General features: G+C 42.3%; 1 protein-coding gene across 4 annotated transcripts in view; it reads right to left on the reverse strand.

Moving 5' to 3' along the window:
• UST (uronyl 2-sulfotransferase) overlaps window positions 1-23,386 on the reverse strand; it is a 276,031-nt gene that overhangs the window by 154,369 nt on the left and 98,276 nt on the right. For all 4 annotated transcript variants that reach the window (XM_039532953.1, XM_039532954.1, XM_039532955.1 and 1 more), the window contains exon 2: window positions 20,221-20,264. In XM_039532953.1, coding sequence (XP_039388887.1) covers window positions 20,221-20,264 — 44 coding nt within the window. The remainder of the gene's footprint in view (window positions 1-20,220; window positions 20,265-23,386) is intronic.

The following is a 23,386-nucleotide window of genomic DNA, read 5'->3' on the forward strand; positions in this document are numbered from 1 at the left end:
AATAACCCCAACTATACATACAACATGATGGGGGCTAATTTAGCTACAACGAGTCAGGAAAAAGATCTTGGAGTCATTGTGGATAGTTCTCTGAAGATGTTCACGCAGTGTGCAGAGGCGGTCAAAAAAGCAAACAGGATGTTAGGAATCATTAAAAAGGGGATAGAGAATAAGACTGAGAATATATTATTGCCCTTATATAAATCCATGGTACGCCCACATCTTGAATACTGTGTACAGATGTGGTCTCCTCACCTCAAAAAAGATATTCTAGCACTAGGAAAGGTTCAGAAAAGAGCAACTAAAATGATTAGGGGTTTAGAGAGGGTCCCATATGAGGAAAGATTAAAGAGGCTAGGACTCTTCAGTTTGGAAAAGAGAAGACTAAGGGGGGACATGATAGAGGTATATAAAATCATGAGTGATGTTGAGAAAGTGGATAAGGAAAAGTTATTTACTTATTCCCATAATACAAGAACTAGGGGTCACCAAATGAAATTAGTAGGCAGCAGGTTTAAAACAAATAAAAGGAGGTTCTTCTTCACGCAGCGCACAGTCAACTTGTGGAACTCCTTACCTGAGGAGGTTGTGAAGGCTAGGACTATAACAATGTTTAAAAGGGGACTGGATAAATTCATGGTGGCTAAGTCCATAAATGGCTATTAGCCAGGATGGGTAAGAATGGTGTCCCTAGCCTCTGTTCATCAGAGGATGGAGATGGATGGCAGGAGAGAGATCACTTGATCATTGCCTGTTAGGTTCACTCCCTCAGGGGCACCTGGCATTGGCCACTGTCGGTAGACAGATACTGGGCTAGATGGACCTTTGGTCTGACCCGGTACGGCCTTTCTTATGTTCATGCTTCCTGGGAGGCTCGCAGATTCTGTGGTAGAAGAAAGGGAAGGAAGCAGGTCTTTGCCTGTATGGTTGTGGTCTATGGAACTTTCTCTTGGGTGCTGGTATATAAATCATGATTGAATGGAAAGGTACCCAAGAATCCTTTAGACAGTGCAGGGATTCATCCATTTTCACACTAAAGAGATTGTTCCCTTCAAAGGGGGCAATTGCCCAGGGGCCTGGACAATTTAAAAGGATCCGGGTCCTGGGTCGCCACCCCTGTCGCAGACGCAGTGGCGGGAGCCCCAGGCCCTTTTAAATCACCCAGGGAGGCCGCAGGGCTCCTAGGCATAGGCAGTGAGTGGGTGCTGAGGCACCCACCAGCGGGCCCCTCCTCCCACTCCCAGCAGCAGGCCCCGCCGATCAGTTCTTCTCCATCCTCCAAAGTGCCTCCCGCCTGCTGCCGTCAGGTGTTTGGTGGCGTGCTGGAAGGAGGAGGAGGAGCGGGGAGTGGGAAGAGGTGGGGCGGGCCTGGGCAACACAAGGCCCAGATGCCGGGAGTGGAAGGGGGGGAACCAGCCCCTTCCAAGCCACTAAGATGCTGCTCTGCAGCCCTGGCCACCTGAGAGAGCCTGGCTGGGGAGGCGACATCCACTCCCTGCCCGGGCTCGGGTGCCAGGGTCCCCAGAAGTTGAACCAGGCAGGGAGCAAAAGCCGCCTCCTCCCCAGCCAAGCTCTCTCAGGCAGCTGCTGGGCAGTGCTGCAGAGCAGCAACCGGGAGGGGCCGGCGTTAAAAGCGGCTCCCTCCTACTCCCTGTCTGGGCACCTGCCCACCAGGGAGAACAGCAGAATGTGCCGGGGGGAGGTGGGAGAGGAGGCGCAGTGGGAGGACAAAGCGCTCCCTCCTCCCCCACAGGTAACATAGGGTGGGGAGAGTGTGGTAGCTCTGGGCTGGGCACGGAGGGGGGAACGACACGTGACCTGGCCTTTAGATTGTGAACCCCCCACTATGGGGAGGCACCAGTTGTATATGGGGCACCCTCAGGGGAGTGGGTGGAACAGCGGTGGGAAGAGGTGGGGTGGGGCATCGGGGGAAGGGACCTAGGTTGGAGCAAAGAGTGAAGCACCCCCCAGGAAATCTGGAAGTCGGCACCTATGCTCCTAGTCATGTGCGGGGAGGTACCAGTGGCAGCGAAGACAGCCAGGCAGGCACGTGGAAGCCCTGGCCATGCCGGAAGAGCCTGCCCAGCAGCGCAGCCGGCACCTCACTGGGCACCAGTGGGGGCCTATTGACTGTTCTGCCCGGAATTGCTGTCGGCAGGCCTAACTCTACCATGGACTTGACCTCTCTTGGGAACCCAGAGGACTGCAGTGGCCATTGAATAGGAGGCTGTATCAGCTGCATCAAGTGCCGTCTGCAGTGATGATCTTGCCATCAGCTTTCCTTCTTTGATGGGCACTTCAAACTGTCCTCTAAATTCCTGTGGGATTTTATCTGAGAATTCTGTGAATTTACTGTAGTTGACAAAATTGTATTTGGCCATTAGTGCCTTACAATTTTCTATTCTGAACTGCAGGCTGGTGGAAAAGACTTTTCAATTGAAAAAAAAAAAGTCCAAACATTTAGGCTCTTAATCAGAAGTGGTAGATCTTGTCTAGTCTCCGCTTCTCTCCGGTGCTGCCTGGACCACCAGTGCATTTGGAGTTGGGTGAGTACATAAAAATTCTAGCCGCTTGGCAAAATATTATTTCTCCATTCTCTTGCAGGTAGGAGCAAATATGGCCGACATGTGCCAGACCACCCCTGGTGGTTCCATGACGGCCTCATTAATAGGCAAGGCTACTTTGCTGGGTCCCAAATTCTGTAACATGTCTAAGGCCTGGTCTACACTAAGCGGGGGAGGGGGAGTCCAACTAGGGTACGCAAGTTCAGCTACGCGAATAGCATAGCTGAACTCGAAGTACCCTAGTTCGACTGACTTACCCGTCCAGACGCGGCAGGGTCGAACTCCGCGGCTCCAAGGTCGACTCCGCCACCGCCGTTTGCGGTGGTGGAGTTCCGGAGTCGACCGGAGCGCGCGGGGAGTTCGAACTATCGCGTCTTGATTAGATGCGATAGTTCGAACTCCGAGAAGTCGAACTCACCGCGTCGACCCGCGCGGTGAGTATGGACCTGCCCTTAGAGTTCAGTGGAGAAGAGGGGAACTTCTTGCACTCCCTCTAATGTGATTTGGAGCTTTTCTGCCACCTTTTTAGTAATTCCTGTAATCATCAAGCAGAGAAGGTGAGGCACATGTAATTGCCTCATCCTGGCATGACAACGAGCACCCTGACAGATCAGTGGTTCAAGAACTTCCTCCGGTTCCTCCTCCTCCTCCTGTTGTCTCGTGAGGAGGTTTTACTTCCTCTATGCAAGGAGAGGCATGTTGCAAGTGCTTTCTGGAGCATATCAATTTGATTCAACAGATGTATATGCCAGTAGGGCCAGTGGAAGGAGTCAAATGAGGGTGGGGTACCAATGTTCCAGTGGAGCATAAACTGCTTGCTGAGATCTCGATGGACCCCATGAGACTCTGGACACCCTTTCCGGACTGAGAGTTGGCACATTGGTGGGGAAGGTGACATTCCTTCACCAATGTCTGAGTCCTCAGATGAAAAGGTGGGATTGTGTTCCATTGGTGGTGCCGATAGTACCGGATGTTTAGTATCTCTGCTAAGAGAAGATATCGGAGGGTGAGTTTCTGCACAGACCGACAGTACCTTCGGTTTAGTGAGACCTTGACTTGTGGAAGGTCTAGGGGAAGGACGATAGGGCCCAAAAGGATGGGCGACTCAGGATACTGCATGACAAGGATGTCTTGTTAAGTGATGTATTTATCCTCTAATGAAGTGGAGGGGGGGTAATTCCTCTCTGGCTACACTGTCAGAGACAGCTTAGAAATAGGTCTTGGTGGTGAGGACGCCTTAGTTAAACATCCTGGTACTTTAGGTTCCAGATGCAGACAATGCTTTTTCCTTCAACTGTGTCTTGGATGGTATCGGTTTCGCAGCAGACTTGCTTTTTGGAGCTGGGATTTTGGTACCATGCACTGAAAATAGCTGTTGTGATACTGCGAAGCAGAGTCCCAGTAGATTTATAAGAGGATTCAGACAGATGGAATTTTATCCCTCCTCTTGTGAGAGAATTTTCCCCATGTTTTTATTTGGAGGGGAGGAGGAGGAGGAGGAGTTACTCCAGTGTGTGTGTGTGGGGGGGGTCTTTCGGGCCCAGATCAGATTGAGGTCTCACTGCTTTGTCGACGAGGAACCTCCACAATCAGTACTTATGTGCCTTATGGGCTCTTGAGGGAAAAGACTGGCAAATTGACGGGAACGCTGCAGAGGCAGCAGCTGTGGTCCCTGCTGACCAGGAAGGATTGGTGGAAAGAGGCACAATTTTTAAAGCCTGGGTTCTGGGGCATAATCATCTTTTAGAGTATGGATGCGGGGGAGAATACCCCTAAATCTAACTATGATAAATAACTATTAAAACTAACTAAGCAAACTGACTTAATAATTTACATATAAATCCATGAAGTAAGCAAGTGCTGAACACAGGAGTCTGTGCTGCCACTTATGCTCTTAGTCTGAACTGCGCAGGCATGGATCAATGGACTCTTCTAGCAAAAATCTTCCTGGGTCAGATGCATGAAGCAAATGCGCACTCCCAATGGAATACAGATAGGGACCCTCACTCAAAGAACTCAGCAGCATCACCATCAAGGCTCTGCACAACTCTGACCATCCACACGACATCTCTAGTTTTATTCTTCACCACACCTTACAGTATGGCCAAGCCAAAAGTTCAAAAGAAGTCAGGCCAGCAAGAATCAGGAATTTAAGAATAAAGATTTTTTTTAAATAATATTTTTGGGGCTTTTATTTACCTTCTGGTTTCTGAGCCTTTAGCGTACATTCATTTTTTGTTTTCAAGTTTTTCTCTGCAACCATAAGGGCTAGAAACTTTACATGAAAATCTCAGCTGATATTTAATAATCACTTAATTCCAGCAGCTGAGGCTGTAAGAACAGTACCAAACAACATGAAACTGGTGATAAAAATCAGAAGAGTTGGCAACATTCACCTTACACTTTGCTAATGCAGCTCATGTTCCTACTCATGTTCCTTCAAGTGGCCCTGAAGCTTTTTTCATGCTACCCCTATGCCACAAACATCCTCCAGGATAAATGATTCTCTACAAAGTTAAGTTTATACAGAATGGGCCTCAATTAGATTTAGTGTCCTCTGACATTTGGATAATCAAGGTGGTTCTGCTTTATTGTATTTTTTGTTTTTATGTGGCATTTTGTGAAGTTATGTATTACTGATGCTGTTGAATCTGATACTGTAATTTAATCCCTTATTGGATACAGTCATACACTGTTATATTTTATTACTATTGATGGATGATTTAAGAAGAAACAGCAGAGGAAAAAGTGACATACTGGGGAGGTCTGCAACAGCAAAAAATAATCTGAAAAACACATTTCCACAATGTTTGAATATGTGCAAGACATCTTAGCAGGTGAATGGGAATAGACTAATTATATCATGTACGAGTTACATGTTAAGGTTCATTGATGTACAGAGCTGTCAAGCTTTAACAATGAGGATGTGATATTTTGGATAATTATTTAGATACAGTATGCAATGTAACAAAGAAAGCCTAAATGTTTCATAACAGCCTTTGATAATGTAATGATACTCCTGTATGAAACACGATATGCTATTGGAGAGTTTAATGTATTACTTGTTACATACAAACTCTTCCAGGCATGGACCATCTCTAACTATATCTTTGCAAAGTGGGGACACAATCCAGATTGGGTCTGTTCATACTGTCAGAACACAAATAATAAATATGAAGTATTTTGAGCAAAAACAGAAACAAATATTTAATAAGCATCTGTGAAAGATTTCACATCAGAAATCAAATTGTCTACATTAGGGGCTACTGATGTTCTCATGCACAGAAACTGAGTGTCCAATTGCAAAATTCTCCTATGGATAAGCCTCTCTATTTCAAAGGCAGTAATTTCTCAGAGTTAGTAAAGAAGAGTTAACTATTGTTCGAGTCTCCTGAGGTATGTCAGTATATGCATTATTGCCCAAAGATTTATCTACTGATGGCAGTGGTCTGGTTTTAATTTAGAAGTCTTTTTGTACTTTCCCTCACCCCTATCATTCAATTACCCATACAGTGATAGTCTGTATTGCGTGTTAATCAGGATGCATGCAGAAAAGGGACAATCCTTCATCTTCACTACTTCAGGGAAGAACGGAATAAAATATTTTCCCGTCTAGAAGACTATCTACAAAAAAACAACAAACAAAATAAATAAAATCGCAACAGAACATAATTCTCTAGTATTCAATTCAGACTTTCAGACTACCCACACTACAGTTCATCCAGGTTCACTTATTTATCTTTGGATAAAATGGTAGATTGACAGACATATGGCTGCACCTGAGTGACTATAAAAATGAGCTTGTGAGATTTCTCTCCAGCAGTGCGCTCACAAGTATTACAGTACTCTATCTTTCAACAGATAAAATTACCATAGGACTCTGTCTCATTTATATATGGGGGATGGAATATCATCCAGAATTATGAGTTTTCTTGAAATACTGTAATTTATGGGTAACAAAAAGATAATTTAAGAGACTCTTGTACAAGTGTATGTAAATAGCACAAAATACCCAGAATCATAGTTTCTGGGATTTCAGCAATTAATTCAGATATTTTAAGTCAAAACCTTTTGGGAGGATTCAGATTACTTTTGCATCCTTTTTCTAACAAAAAGCACTTTCAGCTATTCAATCTACTACTTATCAAACCTCACAATCTAATTTTTATAATCTCCTAGGGGCACACCAGTACTTTAAAATGTGAAGGATGGTTTTGTGCTAAGGCACTGGATTGAAATTCAGGAGATCTGGTTTCAGTTTCAGGCTGTTAACAGTCTCTCTGAACAATCTTGGGCAAGCCACTACGTTTCAGTTCTCCATCGATAACAGTGGGATTATAATACTTTCTCACATTACAGGGTGTTGTGAGGATAACTCCATTAACGTTTGCAAGACACTCAGACACTATCAAGATGGGCATCATGTAAGGACATAGATAGATAGTAATATAAATATCAGCTGCTTGACAACACGATGCCCAGAATCTGTAGCTACCATATTAAATATTCAAGTGTCAATGAGGGTCATCTCTTAATTTGGGCATGCAGATATGACTATGTAACACCAATATTTCACACTCCATTAAAGTTACCCATTCAATTCAAGATAATTTAATCCATCAATACAGCATTTGTATTTTTGCCTTTGTTGCATGGACTCTGTTTTAATTCTTCTGGTTTAATACGTTAAAGTGATATTCACTGTATTTGCTTTTTTAGTAGATACTGAGTCAAGTAAACATCACTGGGAATTATTTACATATTACAATGTTTCTAGATGTTGACAAGCTCCATTTTTGAAAACTTCCACAACGTAGTTTGCTTTCATAAGCACCTCTCTGTACAAAGAGGCACCACATTGTTATCTCTGAAATAAAAAAAGCCAACAAAAATAGCAAAAGGAAAAGAATTTCTTGCTGCGGCTTTCTTTTTTTATTGGCTGTTTCTCCATGTTTAACCTAGACTTCCGCACACAGTAGGATCATTTGCTTTTAATAATATGCACCACTTGTTTTGGAATTGGAATGCTCTGTTTAGCTATTCTATCAAAAAACACATCTGCTACTATTCCTGCTTTTAAAATGCTTGATAAACAAGTACATGGAAGAGATTTATCTTTATACCTGGCACTTTACCAGTAACAAATTAATCACTCAGACTGAACAGCATTATAATGGCAAAAAATGTTTCTTAAAACAACAAACAACACACACAACAACCACCACCGCTACCCTCCATAAGGATATTGCTCATACAAAAACCCCAGAAATAACTCTCCAAAACACCACAATTGTAGCTGTAAACTACATTTGGTTAAGTGGCTGTTCAGGGAGTCAGGGGAAAAACCCACAGGCAGCTTTCTTTTGGCAAAAAGGATAGTCTGTACACAACATTTTAGCTGTCAAAAATTAGAGTTTAAACATGAAATAAGTGCAAGATACTACAATAAATGGGGAGCCAGACCAAAAACTAACAGGTAAAGAGAAAATGAAATATATGGGACTTAAAAAAAAATCTTGGGTGCGACTATTCTCTCTCACACACACACACACACACGGGGGCTGAAATGAAAAGGAAAATATATACCTAGAATGATGACATGATCATTTAGACAGGCTGCCTTAAAGAAAATTCTGCTTGACAACTAGAGAAGACAATGGACTCATACAGTGTACAATTTTAATTAAGACTTAACTGTATCCCCATCTGTGGCCAAAAGCAGTAAAAAATAATACAGCCCATATCTGTTAGCACAACTGTACCATGTTGCTAGCAGTGGGTGAGACCTAGGATGATGGTACCAAGACAGGGGATGGATCACTTGAGGATTAACTGCTCTGTTCATTCCCTCTGGGGCACCTGGCATTGGCAGTTGTCGGAAGGCAGGATACTGGACTAGACGGACCTTTGGTCTGACCCAGTACAGAAGCTCCCTGACTTACGCAAGCATTCCGTTACCAAACGCCTTGCGTAAGTTGAATTTTGCGTAAGTCGGGAACGTATCTCCGACAATTACACACACAGAAAAAGCAAACTTATGGAACTTACGGAACTTTTTCCATAAATCCGGATTTCCGTAGATCGGGTTTGTGTAACCCGGGGAGCGTCTGTATGCCCATTCTTATGTAAGACATTTGTATTTCTTTAGTAACTGCCTCCACAGCCCCAATATCTTGTAATTGCTTCAACTCAGTTACTGTATTAGTAAAATTCCATTCCGATTCAGCTTGTGTATTGGTATGTGCTTTGCTTGTTCTCCTCTTGACCTAATCCTGACCCACACTCATTTCTGTATTCACCTAATGCTTTGAAATACTGTCACACAAGTGCTAAGCACAGGGCTTTGCTGATACCTGAGCAGCTGCCAATAACATCAGATCCATGACAGGGATCCCATGGGAAGTTTGTCCAAAAAGAGACCCACTTCAATAGATTTTATCTGTCATCAAGTGCCTACAGCACAGCTTCTTTATTCACGTATATATCAGCTGCAGAAGCTAAGGACTGTATCCTGCAGCTCTTATCCAGTGCTTATACAGGCAAAGCTCTCATTAACCTCAATGGTAGATTTGCTAGAGTAAGGACTGCAATATTTGTCCCCAAGTGTCAGTTTCACCTCCTCAATTGTACTGGGGAAAAAAGGCACAGTAGAGCTGAGAAAACAGTCAGTTCAAGGACTGGAATAAAATACATTTACTTTTGTTTTTGTTTGCTGAACATTCACACATGGAACACATTAATTTATTTTTGTCTATTACTGTCACTAATTTGCACCAACTGCACAGAATTTTTTTTTTTTAAACATTTCATCCATAGATACTACTTGGGCTCCATTTTACATGGGAAAGATTTATAAATAAAAGTTTACTCCAGAACATAATTTTTTTTTGTAATTACACCTGCCTGAAAACTTGAAGCAATCTGAGAGAAATCTAGGAATTCTAGGGACTATAGTTGAAGGGTTAATTTTTACTGTTAAAGTAGTAGGATCTACTTCTTGGTTTTTGGCTGAAACTGTGCTCAGAGGATCCAAAGATGGTGAAGACGAGTTGGCTGGCTGTATGTCATCTTTATACCTCGTGATCCTGGGGCCAACGAGGGGATGGTTCAGTCCCCAAGAGCAATTTAGAGCAGCATTAAGGCTGCTTTAAGTTATGATTAGCTGCAACAGCACCCAAGGGTCTGTCTTGACACCTGGGGATGGCTGGAATGCTGCATGGCTCTGTCTAAGTCCTTTACACTGAGGACTGAGAGGCAAGATAGCATAGGCTAGCTACACCAGCTGTGTGTCACTGGAGGATTCCTCTGTGTCCAGTAAATCCTTAGCTGGCCACTTAAGCCAACTTTAAAATCTGCTTTTTGCTCTTTCTGCCATCAGTATACTCCAAAGGGAGAATCACAACACCAGAGCAATAGTGTCTTAGTAGGTGCAGCAGTGAGCACAGCTCACTTTCTTTGCTTATGTTTTGGAAAGCAGCTGCTACTGACCCATCTTGAAGTACAACTGAGAGCTGCCCTCATCTACTGAAATCTATGAGCCACACACTGGGTATTTCTCATTCCAAAAACTTGTCCTTTTCTGAAAGTGCTATTTTCAATTCTTCACATGGGGGAAAAAACATCAGTACTATTGATTCCAAAACTGTAAAAAAATGCTTTACACTGATATTATTTTAAACAATGGATTTAAGGGCCAAATCCTATCTACCAATTTATGTACGTCATTCCCCTTGGAATTATCCATCTATCACTACATAATTTACAATTCCAACAGCCTAATATTTATCTTTAGATAAAAACACAGAAGCTGCCTGAATGAGAATCAGGGTGCATGTAGTTTCTTGCCTCAAGTAGATGGCAGTAGCTGATGCTTCAAAGAAGGGTAAATAGCATACACACCTACCTAATCATGCAATGCTACAAAATCAATAGAACTTATGGATCTGAGGGAACAATCTGGCCCTAAACAAATACTATGAAGTATCTGCATAATATCTAAATGTCAGCTTTGCTAATGTTTAGACAAACAGGAGTGAAAAGAAAAATAAGTGAAAGCTACAAATGTGCTGCTGCTGGGACAATCAAGATGTTTATATCCCAACCTATGCCCTTCCAAAGGTTTTTTAAGAGGCAATTAAGCAAGTGCTTCAAAATGTAAGATAATTAGCACTTACGTAAGACTACACTCTACTGCCCTGCTGTACTGTTTTTTAAACACCCAGAACTGAGGCTGGTTGGACAAAATGCCCAGAACTTTTATTAGTTGCACAAGCACTCAATTCAAATCTGAGCACATTCAGGCTGCTCAAAACATCTAGTTCACATTGGGCAGCCCAAAGACTAAGCATGACGACATCAACAGGACACGGATTTGATTTTATGAGTACCACAGATATTAGTGAAGCACGGGACACCCTTCAGACTACACTATTTGCCATCAGAAGTTTGAAACTTTATCTGCCAGCTGGAAGAGGAGTGAAATAAAGAAAAAAGGGATAGACACCACACTGTACTAAGTAAATATACTAAAGATAGTAAGGCACTGGTATGTTGGGAAATATTTTGCTAGCTGGCAGCTGGTATTGTGGGAAGCTAGAATGTTTAGGTTTTTAAGATGGGTTAATTAGGCTTTGAGCTTTGTTTTGAGAAGTTGGCCTTGGCTAGTTTATGAAGTCACAGCTGCGGGTGTGTGTACCTTGTTAACCAATTAGCAACTGCTTGCTTGCCTGCTGCAAGAGTATAAAGATGTATGCTGGAGAGAAATAAATGACTTTTGCTGCCAATCAAACTGACTGAAAAGCTTTGTTCATATACGCCTGCGATGCAACAAATGGTGACCCCGACGTGATTGATCCTGCTACGGTCCCGTTACCCCCCGATACGCCCGAGCCTATGGAGACAGCCTTGCCGTATGCACCCCCTCCAAAGCCATGCCGTGTCCACGGGGCCTGGGGGTGCCACGATTGCGGGGGAATGAAGGGGGCTCGGGTGGAACATGTGCCATCAAAGCCATATCCCAATTTGACTACGTTTACTCAGTTTACTCAGTCTGATGCCTTCTATAAGGAGATGGAGCGCCAGGGTCGACAGCTGCAGCATATATGTGACAAGTTGGACCAGTTGCACGGTTCTCCACCTGGATCATCGCGGTCGCATCTTCACGGCGCCATCCGACTCGCCCTTCCGCCCGCCTGGCCCCGGGACCTCCAACTGGGGACCCTCCGGATCCGGTACAGCGCTGGCATGGAGTTTTAAGAGAAGCCATCCTTGAAGGTCTAACCCCTGAGGCCTTTCCGGTGATTACGCCAGACCCTCAACACCCTAATCATAGACGGTGGGCCCCTTTGGACTGGAAGTTGATCCGTGAGGCACAGAAATCGATCATGGCTTATGGACTAGATAATCCGTATGTACAGTCTATCATTGAACAGGTATTTGCTGGCCAAGCAATGTGTCCGTATGATGCGATTAAGCTAGCTGACATGCTTCTTACACCTACACAGAAATTGTTGTGGAAAGATGATTGGGCTAAGAGAGTTGACTTGGCTCTTGTCCGCAATTTGGATTTACGGATGATGATCCTCGGGCCACTGCTGATACGTTTGTTGACCCGCATTTGCAAGCCCGCCTCGATCCCGGATCCTGCAGCAGTCGCAGGAACTGGCTTTGGCTGCCTTTAAAGCGGTGCCCCAGATGGGAAAGCGCCCTCCTACGCTAAAATTATGCAAGGCCCATCGGAACCTTATTCCACCTTTTTGGATCGCCGAGAGGCTATTGATAGATCTCTAATCTGACGCCAGAGGCCAGAACTGCAGTTGGACTTGATCTTGCAACCCAGAATGCAAATCCCACTTGCCGCCGATATTAGCCACCTTGCCCAAGACTGCGACCTGATGGAAATGATTGAGGCATGTGGTAGGGCCGCTATGCTTGAGGAGACGGATAAGGCAGCAATTCATGCTAAGGCACAGGCCTCTGCACTGGCCGTGGCGTTACAACCCCTGCTCGGGCGACAGCGGGGCTAGAAAACCGACCGCCAGCCGGCCTGTTTGAAAACCGGGCATTTCGGCGGGACTGCCCTATGCAAAATGAGCAGCGGGCCTCTGATGTGTTACCTGAAGCTGCAACTGGCGCTTGCACGATGTGATAAGTTTGGACATCGCGCCCGACTGTTGAAGAAGGATGGAACACCGCTGCCGGAACGGATCACGGCGACACAAGTGCCTCCACCCGCCAACCCGGCTGCCTGGAACACCTCACCGAGCAACCCGTGGCAGTGCGGAGTGGATTTGGCCACAGCGACAGATGTAGTTTTAGAGACTGACGAGGTTCAAGTTCTTCCTTCCAACACCGATGGTCCATTAGGATTTGGCCTGAGTGCCCTTTTGATTGGCCAACATCGAAACAAGGTATTTTTGTTTTGCCTGGCCTTATTGATGCCGACTATATGGGGAATATTGGGATAATGTTTGTCCCCTGTGACTATAACTGCTGGTACACGTCTTGCTCAGTTAATACCTTTCAAGGGATGTGTGCCCGATCGACCCGATTGACCGCGGGTCTCGAGGGTTTGGATTCACTAGCCCTCCCCAAACTGCCTTTGCTATGGACATCACTAAGCCCACCCAAACTGCTCGGCTTCAGGGATCCGATGGGCGGCAGATCACTCAGGAAGCTCTTATGGGGATACAATGCAGAGTGGGGTAACTGAGGCACCTGTGACGACAGAGGTAGAAGATACTGTGTTTACCTTGGAATCAGAGCCCACTGAAGCGGTTGCAGCTGAGGCCCCCATGCAGAATGATGTAGGAGATGCGCCATCTAACCTAGTATCAGAATGCCCAGGGGCAGTTGTAAATGGGGCCCCTCTACAGAGCGCCATGTGTCCTCAAGAACTGCCTGTGTGTAGAAAGGGAGACGAAGAGGAGCAAGAGAATTTAGCTGTGCAGCTGGCAGATACTGGCTCACCCATTTTTAGTACTGAAAGCTCTGGGGCTCAAAAAACATTTGTGCCTGTTACAGCTGCAGCAATTGAAGAACAAATCATTGCAGAAACTGTAACATCTATGGAAACCTCAGCTGACACTTTAAAGCCTTTAGAAGCAGTGCCTGGAAAACTATTTCCTGAACTAGTCCAAGATATTACCACTGCTCATTCGGGATTTGAGGCTGCAAACAGTAGGACTGAAGAAACTGCACCAGTGTCAGTATTAGAGATGACTGCTGCAATGGTGGATGGAGTGACTGAGAAAGCCACAAGATGTACACACCCTGAGCCCCTGGAGAACAACTGCTTGTTAGCTGTGCCAGGATCCCGTTTGTTTGATCCTCCCTGATTGATTTAATTGATGGAGATAATTTTTGCTTTGCCTGAATGTATAGGATGGTGTCCTGATAATTTCAGAACTTGAACCACGATGGTGGTGGAACAGAAGAAAAAACACTCACATCATTGATATTGCCAATGTCTAGAAATTCCTGACTAAAAAGACATTGAGAACTGACCCTGGTAAAGAAGCAAAGAATTGCACACTGGCAGGAAGAAATTTGGGACTCCTGCTAAAAAATGTGGTATTGATTGGATTTTGGGATTTATTTTACAGGCTGCGCCTGTGTTGTGGAATTTTTTTAGCATGTATTGCCCTCCTAATTGGATTGTAAATGGTATTACCCCATTACTACCCCTGTTTTTAGAGCCTAATTGTTTTTGTTTTAAAGTTTGAGAAAACTTGGCCAAAAGGTTTGTTGAGTATTCTCAAAGGGGGGGGGGAGTTTATGGTGTTATTAGGCATAAATTTAGGTAATTTGGGAGAATGGCTTTGAATTTATGTGACCCAAAATACCTTTATGTAAAGTGCTTTGGATCAGGCCCAGGCAGGCATGCAATAGATAGAGAACTTGAAGAGGAAAAAGGATCAGGCCCAGGCGGCGGGCAACAGACAACAAGCTTGGAAAACTGGTTGATAACTTTGAGGTGTAGTTGATAGAAAAGGTAATTAACTACAAGCGAGTAATGTTAGGCAGAGTAAAAAGTTAACTCTGTGGTTGCTAAAGGGAATAATAGCTGAATTTTGTAAAAATGCTGAGAGAAAAGTTTTTGGTGTTTTGAAATTTTTGTAAATACATGTAGGCAAAGAAATTAGTTTGTAATTGTTTGGCTATGAATAATTTTGTTGCATTAGCTGAAGAATGTATATTGTGCTATGTAATTGTAATTGTATTAGGCTACGGGCATATAAGTGGTGATTTTTTTTGTGTTTAAAAGTAGAAGCTAATAGTAAGAACCCTTAAGCTGTGAATAGCTTTGAATTCAGAAGTAAGTTAGGATGCAATTGTATTACTGTAAATGATTTAATTGATGATGTAATTTTTCTTTTTTTGCCTGATGGTATTAAGGGTATCTGTATATTGTATGTGATGATTACTTGCCCAGTAGGGGTAGTTTTGTTTTGTTTTTTAGATATTAAGAAAATTGGTGTTAGCTGTATAGCATTTTATGTACCATGCATTTATTTATGGAGTTAAATTTATGTTCTGTGTCTTATGTTTTGTTTGGTGGTGTTTATTTGTTTGTTTTTCTGGCCAGAATTGTCTTTTCGTTTTATGTGGTTTATGTTGTGTTTTTCCTCAGTGTCAGTTTGATCGCCTGACATCTGAGGGATGATTTAATAGAAGTTTGCCACAAGTTGGTGTGCTATAGAGAAATCCTGTAGAATTTACACCATTTATGTGTTTGATTTTTGTGTATTTATGTTTGTTTTGTTTGATGTTGCTGCAGGGGAAGCCCTTATTGGAAACCTGCTTTGTGGGTGTTTGCATATTGGCAGAACCCTCCTGGCTACCTGGAGGAAGGATGTATAGGTAAAAGTAGGGCATTGCGGAAGATATTGTTTAGTTAGGCAGCTGGTGTTTAAATTTGCTTTTAGTTTTGCTGTGTAATAGATTGTAGTAATGTGATGCTATAAGTTGAAAATGTTTTGCTAATGTTTTTATTCCTTTTTTTCTTTCCCTCCTTTTTTGATTTTGGGTAGAGGGGGGAGGTGTTGGGAAATATTTTGCTAGCTGGCAGCTGGTATTGTGGGAAGCTAGAATGTTTAGGTTTTTAAGATGGGTTAATTAGGCTTTGAGCTTTGTTTTGAGAAGTTGGCCTTGGCTAGTTTATGAAGTCACAGCTGCGGGTGTGTGTACCTTGTTAACCAATTAGCAACTGCTTGCTTGCCTGCTGCAAGAGTATAAAGATGTATGCTGGAGAGAAATAAATGACTTTTGCTGCCAATCAAACTGACTGAAAAGCTTTGTTCATATACGCCTGCGATGCAACACTGGTAAGCTCTGAAAGCAATTGCAGATTAGCCAGCAATCTTTAAGACAAGAGAACTAAGGTAAATTTTTCAGACTGTACAACAAAATTGTCTGGCATGGATAAATCTGAACTGTTGCTACTGTGCATTATGGCACGTGTCCCCCAGCCCTTTTCTTGTGTAATGCAAAACTCCTGAAATAAGAGGAATAAAATGCTAAATTTGGCATGCAGATCAGAAAAAAAGTTTTCAAGGTTCAAAAAAATCTTATCTTAATCTAGATTACAGTCCTTTCCTTATTGACCTGGAAAGGCATTTCTGAGTGCTAAATCAAACATGAAAAATATGGGTCTGGAATAAGCATTGCTTTTACTCTTTCAAGCACAGAGTACTTTATACTGGAGACCAGCTCTAAAGCAATTCTTTAGACCAAAGGTTCTCAAACTGTGGTCCATGGACCACCACTGGTCTGCAAGCTCCATTCAAGCGGTCTGCAGATAGTTCCCTCTAAGGCAGGGGTAGGCAACCTTTCAGAAGTGCTGGGCCGAGTCTTCATTTATTCATTCTAATTTAAGGTTTCACGTGCCAGTAATACATTTTAACATTTTTAGAAGGTCTCTTTCTATAAGTCTATAATATATAACTAAACTATTGTTGTATGTAAAGTAAATAAGGTTTTTAAAATGTTTAAGAAGCTTCATTTAAAATTAAATTAAAATGAGGACCCGGCAGTGTGAGTGCCACTGAAAATCAGCTCACGTGCCGCCTTCGGCACACGTGCCATAGGTTGCCTACCTCTGCTCTAAGGTGTGCACCTTGGCAGCCGAACATGAGAGAACGAAGAGCCACCCACCTAATTAGTGGAGCAGCGCAGGTGTAGCTCCACTAATTAGGTGCCTGGACCCTCGAGAAGATGCAAATGTAAGGTGAGGTGGTGGCCTTGGGGGGGAATAGGGGATAACTGGGAGGATACAGTGGGGTGAGAAGAGGGGGTGGGGGCAATTTGGGACATGCGGGGAGAGACAACCCTCCTTCCCAGCCCCAGCTCTGTGGCTGCCACAGCAGGGGAGAGAGGGAGAGACCCCCCCCTCCTTCCCAGCCTCAGCCCCGGGTTTTCCAAGGCAGGGGAGGGAGGGCACATACATCACATTAGAAAGGTAAGACTAGTAATATTAAAATTTGAGTTCTGTGCTTTTATTTGCAGAACAAAAAATGTTTTTTTTTGTTTTTTTTAATATAGTGCTTTTATCCAAAGCACTTTTATCCAAAGTGTTTTACAATAGTTAGCTAACGGTACAAACAACATTTGGAAAGATCATTAAGTGGTCCGCTGAGACCCTCAGCAGGAAACTACCATTTTTCAAGACAAAAAACAGTATTTAGCTTTAATCTTTTTACCCTAACACTTATAAGTGGAGAGTTTACTTAAGTTTATTTTATTATCTCTGCTAGGACTATAATGATCTACCTTCATAACTACTCATGCAGGAAACCCATAAGGGTACTTGTGTTCTTCAGATAAAAAATATAGTTTAGGGGTTGGGAGAGGGAGTGTGATGTTTAAAAAGGAATTTTTGTTGTATTTTGAGAGATTAAGGACAAAATTTTCAAAAGCACCTAAGTTATTTAGAACCAGATTTTTACAGGTTTTTGGTGCTCAAAGATGCAGATAGGTGCCTAGTGAAATTTTCAAAAGCCCCTAAGTACCTAACTGCCACTGAAATGAAGTCACCTGGCAAAGCTTCATATTAAAACATATCCACAGCCAAAGCCAATCTACTATTTATAAAATGCCAGTATATCATGTGATTTCTCCCCAACCCCTTTCCTTTTTTTATTACCTATGTTGCAATAAACGAGAAAAATGAGAAATAATTTGGGAAAGGAAATCTTTTAAAAATGTTTATCTTGTCATTGTATATCATTTGCACAGTACATAACCTTGCAAAGGTTTACATTACCAGGATATAAACACATCACCATATTACACTATGCCTAGGAAAATAAAATTAACACAGTAAAATTAATAGCATGTCAAGATTACTCCTTCCTTTCTAAGAAAACTCACCGTATTTATTTATAAAGCAGCAAAAACAATGTCATTATAATGGTCTTATTATGGGTCTTTTCGGGAAAGTCTCAGAGCTAAGGTAACATCAAATTAGGTTTCAGAGAACCATATACATTAATGGCTAGCTTGTACCTGGATGCACAGAAAGCCTGTCACCACTTTTCCTCTTGCAGAGGCCAGACATAATCTTTGTCCTTGCATTCCTGAAATGCTCAGAAAGCCGTGCCCGCAACTCAATAGGTGATAAAGAGCACAGCAGTGCTGCACAGTTCACCGGCCAGAGAAGTTGGACCGGCATGCTACACTTAACTAATCCTGTACAGAAGTGTACTTGACACCTCCACCACATGCATTCCTGGAAACATTATGCTTGCACAATGGTTCTGGCAGTTGCTGCCAGCATACAGGCCATTTTCACATCCCTCACCAATGAAGGCAGTGATTTGGGCTTACAGATTTTTTGTACAACTATAATTACATTGAGTTAGAAAATGATACAGTTAAAGAGGTAAAATTGCCTAGTGTGGACACAGTTAATCCAGAATTAAGGGTGCATCCATCAGTTTGGTTTAGTCCCATATATGTAGAGTCACAATCTAATGCTAAAATACAACAATATTATTTATGTCTCGTGTATTCCATATTATAAATTTACTAGTTGATAAAACACACCTAATTTTAATTTTTTTTATGTTATAATCTACCAATTTGCCAACTACCACTCTTCTACTATCTGACACTAGCAGCAAATACTGAGGCCTGGTCTACACTAATGCATTAGGCCAACGTAAGGCAGCTTACCTTGACCTAATTATGTTAGCGTACATACTACAGCCTTGCTCCTGCCTATATAAGTTCCCTACTACACTGACATTATAACTCCACCTGCACAAGAGGCATAGGGCTTATATCAGTGTCGTTAGGGTGAGACAGTGCCCCTGCGGACACTGCGTTACTTACATCTATTGGCTGTCATTGTCAATTTCACAGCTCTAAAGAAAGCTGTCTCCTGGTTCCTCAGCCAGGCTGCCACCCAGGCTCCTGGCTCAGGCTGCCACCCAGGTTCCCCACAGGGAGCCATGCTCCACTCCAGGATCCTGGCTCCCCACTCTGACCGGGCTGTTGCCTAGGTTCTCAGTTCCCTTCCAGGAACGGGGCATCTGCACTGGGCTTCTCAGCACCCCCCGCCACGGAGGGGACAGCTGCACTGGGCTTCTCCACTCCCCACTGGGAACGGGGCAGCCACCCGGGCTTTCAGCTCCCTGTTCCCAACTGAGAGGATAGCTGCACCTGGGGGGAAAACTCAGTGCCCAGACTCCGGTCGGCTGCAGTGCTCGGAGCCAAGCCCAGCTCCCAGTGAGGAGCAGGGAGCTAAGAAGCCTGGTGCGGCTGCCCTGTTCCCAGTGGGGGGCTGCATGTGCCTGTCACTCTTAAGTCAGTGGAAGCGCTCCTGGTGAGGACGCACACCACCTGCTGAAGAAGGGCAGTGTGGATATGACCCTGCAGTGGCTGTAAGTCAACCTAAATGTAGGTCAACTTAAGTTTACAGTGAAGACACTTAGTCTCATTTAAAAATCAAGAAATATTAATGTTTATCTTGATAATCATTTCCTTTTAAGAGTACACTGTCCTCAGCATAAGCCAGTGCTGCATTCTTAATATTTACTCTCAGGGGTTTTGTTTGTTTGTTTTGTTTTGTTTTTTTTAAACACAAACCCCAATTTCACTGAGTTCATGATTTTTTTTAAAGGTTTTAGAAGTACTATACCTGTTGAAATAGTTACTGTTAAAAAGGGAAACTAAGAGGAAGAGATTTAGTGTGAGGGGTTAGAAACAATAGTTTAGCCCTGTTAGGCTGTTGCATTTGTGAGCAAAATATTCATAGGAACAGTGACAACTGTAACAATTTGATGACACTTCCTAAAGTGACCAAGTGATAATATTGTTCCAGAATAGAGGACCACTGAGCATTCTATTGTATGTATTAACATGACAAACTGCATCATGCTGGCACCAGGAAAGAACAGGTCTGAAATCCCGTTCCCACTGACTTCAATGAACCAGTTTTACCCAAGTTAAACGTATTTTTGTGCAAGCTATCTACAAAAACCTGAGAGAGGAAAATGCTTTCTAAAAAGGGGGGGGCAAGAGGGCCAAATTGAGCTTTCAGCTACACCAATGTAAAACTCAGTGGAGTTACTCCACGTTTACTAGGGATGAACAGAGTACAATTTGGCCCAAATATACAATAGGAAAGCAACTGGTAAGGATGGAAGGAGCTCACCTTGCGTGGGGGTGGTCCATGGTCATCCAAGTAAGTGGAATTTCCTGTGGGGAAAAGAAACAAAAACAAAAATGATGCAATGTAATTTCAAACCCACAAAAATAACTTAGTGCGATCTTATGAGAATTAGTCTCTCCCAATTTTTCTGTTTTGCCACAGGAACCAAGTCAAACAAAAACTCTCTCTTGCTACATTTTTTTTTTAAACCTGGGGTGATTTGGCTCATCCACATTTTTGACAGCCAATTACATAAATGTTAGCGTTTTAGTACAAAACTAAACTAAATGGTCCAGATGTCTGAAATGGGACAATGATGGCACCTTTAATTATTCACACTATTAAAAATACAGTCTACATGTATAAGGACAGAGTTGTAAATTATAATTCACAAATCTCAGTAGACAATTTAATTTTAAAAACAAAAATATAACATTCTGGGACTGACTCCTAGATATTGGTCAGATTAAGTTGACGAACATGGTGTGATACCCACACTAGACTTTCTGCATTTTCCTATACTGGATTCCCTCCCACTGACTTGTGATTTATTTTCCCTCTCAGAAGATTCAGAAAGTATGAATAAACAACACTATTATATCTGCCATCCCAACTTACTCTCTTTCCTTGGGCCAAAGAAAAAGCCTGTGAATCTCAAGTGCTTTCCTGTAGGTTAGTCCAATATAAAACACCCACAACTTCAGGATTTTTTCTATTTTACACACACACACACACACACACACACACACAGTTTGTTCCTTAACTCTCACTCTGTTCCCCATATCAAATAGAACCTTTCCTAATATACCCATCAGAGGGCAAAAGGCTCTCAGCAGTTCTGGCAGTCTCCATCAGATCGATGGCTGCATTCAAACAACTTGTCATCTGAGTCATCTCCAAACCCAAGATAATAAGAAAATCCCTTTGTCCCTATACCACTAGACTAAGTGGTATGAGGATAAAATTCATTAATGTTTATGAGGCACTGAGATACCACAATGATGGGGTCCACACAAGTACCACGAGAGAAAAAGTTCCTTATAAATGAGATCCATTGATAAGTCAGTCTCTGGATCCCTGGATTGTTCAGTGCTTCAGTGGCAACACACAATGTCTTTGGGAGAAAGAAGTGCCTCATGTAGCTCGCAATGAAATGCTCTGGTTAGTTAAGAATGTGTATTGCAGACTCAAAAGATTCCCAGAAATTCAGTCCTCCTTGGCCAGAAGGACAGTGGCTCAACATAGGGATCTTACAGAATTATACATGGTACCATCATAAAAGGGAGCATTTTGGACAGAGGAGGCATGAAATCCAATAGGTTTGCTAATGACAGCTTCACACAACTAATTTAGTTAAATACAACTAATTGAGCCATCTTATTAAAACAAAGCTTGAATTACTATGTAAATTAAGGTTTCAGAGTAGCAGCCGTGTTAGTCTGTATCCACAAAAAAAAACAGGAGTACTTGTGGCACCTTAAAGACTAACAAATAGCTATGCATCCGAAGAAGTGAGCTGTAGCTCACGAAAGCTCATGCTTAAATAAATTTGTTAGTCTTTAAGGTGCCACAAGTACTCCTGGTTTGTTTTATGTAAATTAAGTTTAAATAGTTTGTGTTTTCAATATTTTTTCTAATTCCTTTAAGTTTAAAAATCAGTTGTCTGATGCTATAAAGGGCGGGAGTCAAGAAAAACTATAATCTGCATCCGACGAAGTGGGTATTCACCCACGAAAGCTCATGCTCCAAAACGTCTGTTAGTCTCTAAGGTGCCACAAGACTCTTTGCTGCTTTTACAGATCCAGACTAACACAGCTACCCCTCTGACACTTTGATAAAATGGTTCTTCTATAAGCAAAGCCTCTGATAAAACATGTTTGATGGGTAAGAATCAGCAGTTCAGACAAAAAAAAATATTGCTGCATATAGTTTGTCAAAGCCAAGACATTATGCTAATGCCATTCTTTCCAGCACTAGCCATACACTAAGTTTCCCTACGATTCAACTGTCAATACACATCAGTTTTCCTTAACAATGAAGAGTTTGTATGGAGTAGCTAAATGTGTCCAGCAACCCACCCCGTAATGAATGCAGCCAAGAGAATGACGTTATTGATGTAAAAATGGCTTTTAATACTTTTCTTGAAAATAAGAGTAAGTTGTCTTTCTTGTTCTGTGTTAAGCACAGACAGTTATTAGGCAATGTAGACAATTTTGAAATAAATACATTAAAATTTGTACATAATATCTGAAAAGTAGCAACTCACTAAAAAGTATAAGATTTGTAATGGGTCTTTTTGAAAATATTACATCTTATTGAAAAAAAAGGTATGTTTAAGCCTGTCTATGCACATTCACACTCATACACACCACTGTAGTTATTCTAGGCATTTGAGTTTACCAAAATTAAAAGAACATTAATTATAGTTTTAGCAAACAGCTGTCATGGTTAATTTTGCTGAAAAAAGGGATCTGAATTACTGCTGTTTTCTGTGCCTCAAGTTTCTAAGCAGATCAGTACAGTCATACTATATACAATAGCTTACAGTATGTTCCTTATAAAAGGCTGAACTCAAAAGTATGAGCTAATGCCTTAGAAGGAGAAAATCTTTTTGAAATGTACATTAAAATTGAATATGGTCAAATTATCAGCATCTCACCTTTCTATACCACTTTTTCTGTTGCATTTTCCTCACTTTGTTTTCTTGAAACCAATCTTTCAGTGTTTGAGCAACTAGAATTATCTTCATATCTGGCTTGGCACAGGTATTTCATCTGCTTGATTTCTGTTTTTAAACCAAATTTCAAATTTTAGCAGCCTGATTTGGTTGCTACTACACACATTTAAAAGTAATGAGTCAAATTCTGAGTGGGTGTAAACAGATTCATTTACCATGCAAGTCTCTGGACAAAATTCAACAGTGAAAAGTGGTGATACAAACTTGTGATGAGACATATATAAGTGGTGAAAGTTTAAATAGGATTGATTTGGAATCCAATGAGGGTAACTTGCACAAACCAAAAAGGGGACAAAAAGGGTGGGTCACCAGCAGGGAAAATTAAATTCCACCTTCAAGTTAAATATCTTTTCCTGCTACATTTCATTCTTCTGCCTCTTTGGCACGTAAGCTGGAGTTATTTTGAACACGTATGGAATGACAAATCAGTGC

Source organism: Mauremys reevesii, linkage group 3 (assembly GCF_016161935.1).
Source record: "Mauremys reevesii isolate NIE-2019 linkage group 3, ASM1616193v1, whole genome shotgun sequence".
NCBI classification, from domain to species: domain Eukaryota; kingdom Metazoa; phylum Chordata; order Testudines; family Geoemydidae; genus Mauremys; species Mauremys reevesii.